The following is an 8,886-nucleotide window of genomic DNA, read 5'->3' as shown; positions in this document are numbered from 1 at the left end:
GTGGCCAGGAAACAGGGTGTCGGCCATTGTCTGTGTCCAGACCCCTGCACACACCTGCCCTCTAGGGCTCTGCAATGATCATACACCCTTACCCCACCCCCTAGGTACTTAAGAACTGCACAGGGGAAACTGAGGCACCCCCACAATATTCAGAGGAACCATTAAGAACAATCCCGCTTCGTCACACCCCCGTGGAGACGCCGGGCTCAGGAAGATCAATGCACTAGCCCAGGTTAAAGCAAGGGGCAGCTGGGTCTGTTCTGGCCCCTCGTGATGGTTTTATGGCCCCCACCTCCTCTCGTCCAATTTCGCCTTTGGTGACATTGCAGGTTACATGTGGCTGCCGTGAAACCCCATTTCCTGCAGTTCTCCCACTGAAATACCAGACAGAGCGCTGGCACTGACGAGAGGGTTCTGGGTAACACCCAGCGGGATTCTGGGCACTGCCAACGTGCTGCCCCTCAGGATTCTGGGCACTGCAAGGCTCTTGGTCACACCGAGGCCCGTCTCAGAGCCAGACTTTTCTTTGAGTCCATTTTACACCTGCACAGCCATTTCCTTGCTGCGTTTTTGCTGCCCTCCTGCTCTCACCTCGCTGGAGGGGAGGAATTTGCAGGGGCTGAGCTCCCCTTTGTCGGAGCAGGAGAGGGCACCGGGTACCCTGGCCCTAGATGGCAGGATGACGTGCTGGGCTGAGAGCTGTGTGCTGGGCGGTGCTGGCTCTGAGGAATGCCGGTCCCACAGCCCCCTGCGCATGGACCGTGGCGCTGATTCACCTGCCCTGCAGGCAGCGTTGCCAAAGCAGACGTCCGAGAGGTGCAGGAGAAAAGCGAGCTAGAGCCTGACTCATCACAGAACCCTTTATTGTACATCCCTATAAATACAGACCTTCCCAAGGACATTGTGACCCCCACTCCCCCGTCACGGCGGGGCGGCCATCACAGAACGGCATGGTTACAGATCACAGGTACAAAAACAGAGCCCCAGGCCAGCGGTGCAGGCCAACGTGACCCCTGGGGGTCCCTGCCCCACTGCCTGCACTGCCCAGGCTGGTTGGCTTGGCGGGGGGATATATGGGGCAGCCCCTTTGCCCTCCCTTGTGGAGCGGGAGAGGAATTTGCCCCATTAGTGCTCGCCCCATGTGGCCCAATCGCAGGGCCAGGGGTTGCAGGGTCGGGGGGGCAGTCACCCCCTCCCCAATTGTGAATCCAACCCCCTGTGCAGCAAACCCCTGCCCGGGGCTGCCTTGTCGCCCTGCCCGGCACCCTGGAGTCCAGCTGCAGGAAGCACGGGGCCATGCTGGGAGCTCTGCTCCCGCCGGTCCTCGGGGTGGCCCCCTAGAGATTCTGTGACGTGGCAGGGTTGGCGTAGAAGGCGTTGGTGCCGTTGCCAGCGGCCATCTGGGAGGAAGCAGAGGGGATGGGGTTAGAGCCAGGCTGGGCCAATCCACCGTTACCTGGCAACAGGACCCCCAACCAGGCAACCACCACGTACCCCTGTCGGCATGGAAACCGGGGCTCTGGGGCTGGGGAGGGGCTCACTGGGCTGAGCCCTGGCGAACAGACCCCAGTCCCGTTCGATCCCGGCCACCCCGTCCCTGGCAGCAGGGAGAGACCTCCGGGACCGCGCCAGCTCCGCCGCCCCACGGCAGCATGGGGGGCACGTGATGGGTGCTGGGCCTAGGTTGCCAACTTTCTAGTCACACAAAAGCTAACGGCCTTGCCCAGTCCCCTTCTCCGAGGCCCTGTCCCCGGTCACTCCATCCCCCCTCTGTCGCTCGCTCTCCCCGACCCTCACTCACTTATTTTTACCAGGCTGGGGCAGGGGGTTGGGGTACAGAGGGCATGAGGGCTCCAGCTGGGGGGTGCGGTTCCAGGGTGGGGCCAGAAATGAGGGCTTCAGGGTGCGGGAGGGGGCTTCAGGCTGGGGTAGGGGGTTGGGATGTGGGCTCTGGAGTGGAGCCTGCGATGAAGGGTTTGGGGTGCAGGAGAGGGCTCCAGGCTGCGGGGTGGAGGCGAGGGGTTCACAGTGTGGGAGGGGGCTCCAGGCTGGGGTAGGGGGTTGGGATGCGGGCTCTGGAGTGGAGCCTGCGATGAAGGGTTTGGGGTGCAGGAGAGGGCTCCAGGCTGCGGGGTGGAGGCGAGGGGTTCACAGTGTGGGAGGGGGCTCCGGGCTGGGGTAGGGGGTTGGGATGCGGACTCTGGAGTGGAGCCTGCGATGAGGGGTTTGGGGTGCAGGAGAGGGCTCCAGGCTGCGGGGTGGAGGCGAGGGCTTCACAGTGTGGGAGGGGGCTCCGGGCTGGGGTAGGGGGGTTGGGGCGTGGGAGGAGGCGCCCAGGAGCTGAGGGGTGTGTCTCTGCTTCCGGGGAGCTGCGTGGAGCCGGGCAGGGATCCTGCCAGCCCCGCTGTACCGCCAACTGCCCTTTAATGGACCGGCGAGCAGTGCTGACCAGAACCGGCAGAGTCCCTTTTCAACCAGGCATAAAACTGGATATGCCTGGCCACCCTCGCTGGGCCTGGGGCTGGCCTGGGCCGGGCCTGGGGCTAGGGCTGGTCTGGCTGAGGCCATTGAACAGCAGAGTGACCCACTGCCCTGACAGCCCCCCGGTCCCTGGCCAGCGTCCATCAGGGCAGGCGTCCCCCAGCCGGGAGCCTCCCACCGGGCGTGAGAGCAACACTAACCCCCCGTCCCGGGGCAGGATCGGGGCCACCGGGGATCCATGGGCACGGTGCAGGGGGCAGAGCCCAGCCAGGCCGCCCCGGGCAAGGGGCCCAGCCAGCACTGCCAAGGGGGCCATTTGTAGAGAGCCTTGTCTCAGAGCCAGGCATCGACCCACCTCCACCCCCCTCCCTGCCTGCCTGCCCCACCATCTTGCTCTGCGACCCCACCCCATCCCACTACCCCACCCTCAACCTCACCCCCACTCCATCCTCCCTACCCACAGTGCCATCCTCTGACCCCACTCCCCTCCCTCCCTGCCCCACCACCCCACCTCCACTCCATCACCTCACCCTGCCCCTACCCCCACTACCAAAGCCACCCTCTGACCCGCCTCTCACTCCCTCCCCCCATCCACTGTTGCACCCTCTGATCCCAGCCCCACTCCAGGCCCCTGCCCCTCTGGAGCAAGGCAGGGGGCTCGTCCCCCTCAGACAGCAGCAGGAGTCACAGAGTCCAGGTTGGACTGTCCCAGGCCGGCCGGCCCATGGTGACCGTCTCGTCTGACCAGAGACCGGCCCGGAGTGAATTGCTGCCGAACTAGGGCCGAGCGTTCAGCAAACGCCCTGTCTGGCGCAGGACCTGCCGGGGCCGGAGAAGCCAGCGGGGCCGGGGGCTGGTCAGGGGTTACTCGCCCCCAGCCACACCTAACGCTCTTCCCAGGCTGAGGCGGAGGAGTCGGTGGCTCCTTCTTTCTCTCCCCAAACAGCCCTGCTGAGGGTCCCGCTGGAGCCGCGCCGAGCCCCCATGGGAATGGAGAGCGATGGGGCGGGGGGTACGGACCATCCGAGCCCTGGTCCCAGGGCAGGCAGGGACAGGGGACGCTGGTGCTGCCCAGGACAGGACAGGCCTTGGCAGGTACAGGACTGGTGGCCCCCAGAGACCCGGGCAGAGCCGTGGGGGCAGGGCGGGCAGAGCCATTAGCTGCTGGTTTCACATCAGCCAGGAGCTGCCCTGTTAGTGATTAACTCAGTGAGGGGGGCCGGGGTCAAGGTCAGAGGCTGCCCCACGGGACCTGGGCTGCAGCCACCTGACTGGGGAGAACAACACTTCCCCTGGCTCTGGTCAGACCCATCCCCTGCCCCCCCAGGAACATGCACCCCCCCACCACAGGACTACCCCCCAAGACCTCGCTCTATAATCCCCCAGACACCCCCCCCGTTGCATCACCCCCAGGAACCACACCCCATAACCAAACCAAGACCATGCCCTATAATCCCACAGGATCACACCCCATAACCCCCTCTCTACCCCAGGAACACCCCCCACACTGCATCACCCCAGCACATCCCCCCGCCCCCCCCCCCCCCCCGACGAGCTGTATAGTGCAGCAGGGCCCCGTGCTCACATTCCTGGCTCTGGGACTCCCTGTGCTCTTGACCCTCCCACTTGGCTCTCTCGTTGTGGGGGGGGGGTGCATTGAGTGGGGCAGTTAGGACCATGGGAAGCACCATGCCACCATCGCACACTAGCCCCCCCTGCGCCCCCCCGGGTTTGTGTTCTTCTCTCTGGTGAAATTTTCTGGGATGAGCTGACCAACCCCCTCCTCCGCCCAAAACCTCCCTCAGTGAGCAATGCGGGGGACATCCAACCCCAGCGGGTGCCTGGCAGGGCTGCCATGTACTGGGGGCTGGCGTCCAGGGGTGCACCCAGGCAGTGTACGGGGACAGGCATTGGGGTACACGCTGGGCGAGGGGGCACCCCAGGGCAGGACCAGGCCCCGCTGCTTACATCACTGTAGGGGTTCTGCTTCTTGCCGGGGGCGCTGAAGTGCCCGTGGGTGTGGTAGGTGGGGTACTCGCTCCTGGGCTGGTACGAGGTATGTGAGCTGAGCAGATCCAGCTTCCCACGGCTCCTCCTGCGGTACGAGCAGACGATCTAGAGGGATGAGAGGAGGCTGGTGAGCAGAGGGGGATGCGAAGGGGATGGTGGGTGTGACACCCTGGCACCCCAAAATTCAGCACTGTCATGTAATTAGGATGTGTTTTGAACAAAGTGTGCCTTGTGAGGTGTCATTCTAAAAGTCTTGATCTGCTCGACAGTAACATCTCATTGGATTGTGTGTGTTGTCGTCGTGTGTGAAGTTATGAAGTTTGGCTAAGTGTGTGTTACTGGAACGTGTTGTGAGGGTGAAAACACCCCCAAGCAGCCTTTCAGGTACACGAGTAAAAAGGCCAAACAATGTTAACGGCTCATGGAGGAAAGACACACAGGCACCAGGGCTACCCCAGGGACTGTGGACAATAGAAACCTCTCAGAGACAGCGCCACACAATGGGAACTGTTTGACCCAGGTCACAACAAAAGAGCTTTCCAGCAAGTGGGGAGAAGATTTCAATGGGGGGAAATGACATCATGAGGGGACCTCACTCTCCCTGCAACAACACACCTGGAAACACCTGAGGGGCAAGGACTGAACTGTGGGAAGTGATGGTCCCAGAACAGAGGGATTTCTAGCCTGTGTATGAAAACCTGGGAAACTCAAGCTGCAAAGCAAAAGCAGCTTGTGCCATAAGAATCGGCCAGCCTGTTTATCACCCAAGGAGAGAATTTGCTAATTCATATCCTACCTATCTAGTGTGGTAAGCTCAGTTGGCGGTATTGTTTATTTACTAGGTAATCTGCTTTGATCTGTTTGTTATCACTTATAATCATGTAAAATCTATTTTTTGTAGTTAATAAACTTGTTTTTGTTTTGTCTAAAACCAATGTGTGTGGAAATCATGACTTGGGGCAGAAACCTGTGTATATTCCTCTCCACATTGAGGGAGGGAGCAAATTTCATGAATTTACGCTGTACAGTTCTCTTTGCAGTGCAAGATGGCATAATTTTGGGTTTACGCTCCAGAGTGGGGTATGCACTTGAGTAATTGGGTAGTTCTTTAGCTGAGCATCCCACTGATCTCAGCATCTGTGTGTGAAGCTGCAGCTGGATGTGTTCCCTACCGGTGTGAATGCTGGTGAAAGAGCAAGCTTGGAAAGCTTGGCAAATTCTCACAGCAGCATAGTGTGAGAGGGAGCCCAGGCTGGTGGGCCAGGCGGGTTCAGTGGTACCCCAGGTCCAGATGGCACCCTGAAGAGTGCGGGGGGGAAACACATCACAGTGGGGTCAGGGAGGGCGAAGGAGAGAGGCTGGAGGGGCCTGAGGCCGGAGGGATGGGCAGCGGGGGCACTCACCAGCAGGATGAAGAGGAGAATGCTCAGCACCAGCCCAATGCAGACCAGGACCAGCAGGGCGATGCCCCAGCCGGGCACCAGGGGTGCTGGCGCCGAGGTGGGCGAACTTGTCCCGATAAAACTGGCTGAAACACAAGTAGGAGCAGTCAGGGGCTGGGGAGGACCCGTAGGGGAGGGATCCTGTAGAGGGGCCCAAGCCAGGGGACGCAGCTGGCCAGGCAGAAGAGCCAGGGAAAGGGGCTGTGGGAAAGGGGCTGGCCAGGGGTGCTGGGAAGAGGCTGAGTTGATGGCCGGGGGCCCAGCCCCAGGGTCAGCGAGGACGGCTCTGAATGGGCGCGCTGCCAGGGGGCCCAGAAGCCCTCCCTCCCTCCCTGGGACAGATACAGGCTGGGCTGGGCTGGGCTGGCAGGGCAGGCACCCTCCACAGACACGCCCCAAAGCAGCCCAGCCAGGGGGCTCTGCTGGGAGCTGGAGGAGCCCCCGAGGGCAGCCCAGTCTCCACAGAGCTCTGCACAAGGGCCAAGGACACCAGCCCCCCTCAGCCATGGGCTGAGGCCCCCAGGACAGGGACCCCCGGACACGTGGCTGTGGGCACACTGTGGGGCCCGGCCGGAGCCTGCTCACCGCGGATACTGTCCAGCTGGAGCCCATCAAAGCTGTTATTTTCGTCCAGCCTTTGTCTCAGCTGCTGCTCAATGTCGTCGGCGCTGATGCTGGTGTTGCTCACTTGGTACAGCAGGACGGACTCTGTCACCACCGAGCCCTGGCTGCCGAGCGTGCCGGAGAGGGGGCGTTAACTGGGTCTGGCCCCGGCCCTTCCCGCGCCCCTGCACCAGCTCCCCCATTCCCACCTGCCCCTGCCCCAACCCCCCCTTCCCACCTGCCCCTGCACCAACCTCCCCCATTCCCACCTGCCCCTGCTCCGGCTCCCCCATTCCCACCTGCCCCTGCTCCGGCTCCCCATTCCCACCTGTCCCTGCACTGGCCTCCCCACACCCTCTGTCTGCCCCCCATCTGCCACCTAGCCCTGCACCAATTTCCCCATACTACCCACTGGGCCCTGCACCAGCTGCCCCACCCACAACCCCCTTGAACCGTCCCTCCTTATGCCCCCATCTGCCCCTGCCCCAGCACCTCCGCCCCCAGGGCAGCACACCTGCCCAGCACGGCCTCAGGCAGCCAAAGCTCTGGGCTGCTCAGACATGGCACCCCCAGGGTCACACGCTCACAGATTTAGCCTCTCTCTCCTCACCTTTCTCCCCCACCCCAGCCCTCCCCTGCCCACAGCTGGGGCAGCCCCATGGCACACACTGTACCTGAAACGCAGATCAGTCAATCCCAGGTAGTTCTGCCCATTCCGGCACGTTTGGCAGCCATAGATCTTGATGTACTGTCACAGACAGAGGGGAACAGGGTCACCGCCAGCACCCAGCCAGCTCGCGCAGGCAGGGAGCACCCAGCTTGGCAGATCTGCCCCGGCCCCGCCAACCTTCCTTGTTCTTCTCTGTGCTCTTCGCTGGGGTGCAGGGGCACGGGGTGTCTCCCCACAGCTGGCTGGAGAGGGGCAGAAGGGCCCAGAGCCGAGGGCAGGGTCCCGGGGGGGGGGGGGGGGCTCCCCAGACAGGATTGAGGGTCTCTCCCTTCACTGCTCCAGGACAGGAGACTCTGGGGCTGAGGGGCCTGGTGCCCAGGGCTGGGCGTGGGGGTGGGGTGGGGGTGTCTCCCCTCCCTGCTCCATGGGGTCTCTGCGTGTGGAGCCCGAACGGCAGCAGCCACCAGAGGCCCGAAGGCTCATTGCACGGCAGCTCGATGGAGCTCCCCGCAAAGCCCCCAGCCTGGGGCTGGCAGCCACCCCCAGCTGGCAGGCCGGGGCAGGGTGCCGGGAGGGGAGGGAGGAGCTGCTGTGCTCACCATGACCCGGATTCTGATCTCCAACTCCTGGTAGTAACTGGAGAAGGGGTTGAGAAGAAAGCTGTTGAAGATCTTGTTCACAATGTGGAACGAGAGAGAGAAACGGCTAACCACTGTGGCAGTACTGAGGGGCTTGGAGGTGGTTGTGTTGCTGGGGGGTGCCCGAGTGGTTGTGTCACCAGGGGCCCCGATGGGGGTCGTTTCTCCAGGGAATGTGGAGGTGGTTGTGTCCCTTTGGGGTATGGGGGTAGTTGTGTCACCGGGAGGCCCAGGGGTGGTTGTGTCACCGGAGAGTGTGGGGGTGGTTGTGTCCCTTTGGGGTATGGGGGTGGTTGTGTCACCGGGAGGACCGGGGGTAGTCGTGTCACTGGGGAGTGTGGGGGTGGTTGTGTCGCCAGGGGGTGCCAGAGTGGTTGTGTCGCCAGGAGGCCCAGGGGTGGTTGTGTCACCGAGAGGCCCAGGGGTGGTTGTGTCACCGGGGGTAGTCGTCTCGCTGGGAGGCCCAGGGGTAGTCGTCTCACTGGGGAGTGTGGGGGTGGTTGTGTCGTCAGGGGGTGCCAGGGTGGTTGTGTCGCCAGGAGGCCCAGGGGTGGTTGTGTCACCGGGAGGCCCAGGGGTGGTTGTGTCACCGGAGAGTGTGGGGGTGGTTGTGTCCCTTTGGGGTATGGGGGTGGTTGTGTCACCGGGAGGCCCAGGGGTGGTTGTGTCACCAGGAGGCCCAGGGGTGGTTGTGTCACCGGGGGTAGTTGTCTCGGTGGGAGGCCCAGGGGTAGTCATGTCACCGGAGAGTGTGGGGGTGGTTGTGTCGCCAGGGGGTGCCAGGGTGGTTGTGTCACCGGAAGGCCCAGGGGTGGTTGTGTCGCCGGGGGTAGTCGTGTCGCCAGGAGGACCGGGGGTAGTCGTCTCGCTGGGAGGCCCAGGGGTAGTCACGTCACCGGAGAGTGTGGGGGTGGTTGTGTCACCGGGAGGCCCAGGGGTGGTTGTGTCGCCAGGAGGACCGGGGGTAGTCAGTCTCGCTGGGAGGCCCAGGGGTAGTCACGTCACCGGAGAGTGTGGGGGTGGTTGTGTCCCTTTGGGGTAT

At 63.1% G+C, this 8,886-nt stretch overlaps 1 protein-coding gene across 1 annotated transcript in view; it reads right to left on the bottom strand.

Annotated features, from left to right (window-relative positions):
- Nucleotides 1-1,251: 1,251 nt before the first annotated feature.
- The window catches only part of LOC119564208 (mucin-1), a 43,168-nt gene continuing 35,533 nt past the window's right edge, over nucleotides 1,252-8,886 (bottom strand). Inside the window, exon 6 of the mRNA XM_037883446.2 lies at nucleotides 1,252-1,400. Coding sequence (XP_037739374.2) covers nucleotides 1,338-1,400 — 63 coding nt within the window. The 3' untranslated portion in view covers nucleotides 1,252-1,337. The remainder of the gene's footprint in view (nucleotides 1,401-8,886) is intronic.

This window comes from Chelonia mydas, chromosome 24 (genome assembly GCF_015237465.2).
Source record: "Chelonia mydas isolate rCheMyd1 chromosome 24, rCheMyd1.pri.v2, whole genome shotgun sequence".
In the NCBI taxonomy this organism is placed as follows: Eukaryota; Metazoa; Chordata; order Testudines; family Cheloniidae; genus Chelonia; species Chelonia mydas.
This window is presented reverse-complemented; position numbering and strand designations above follow the sequence as displayed.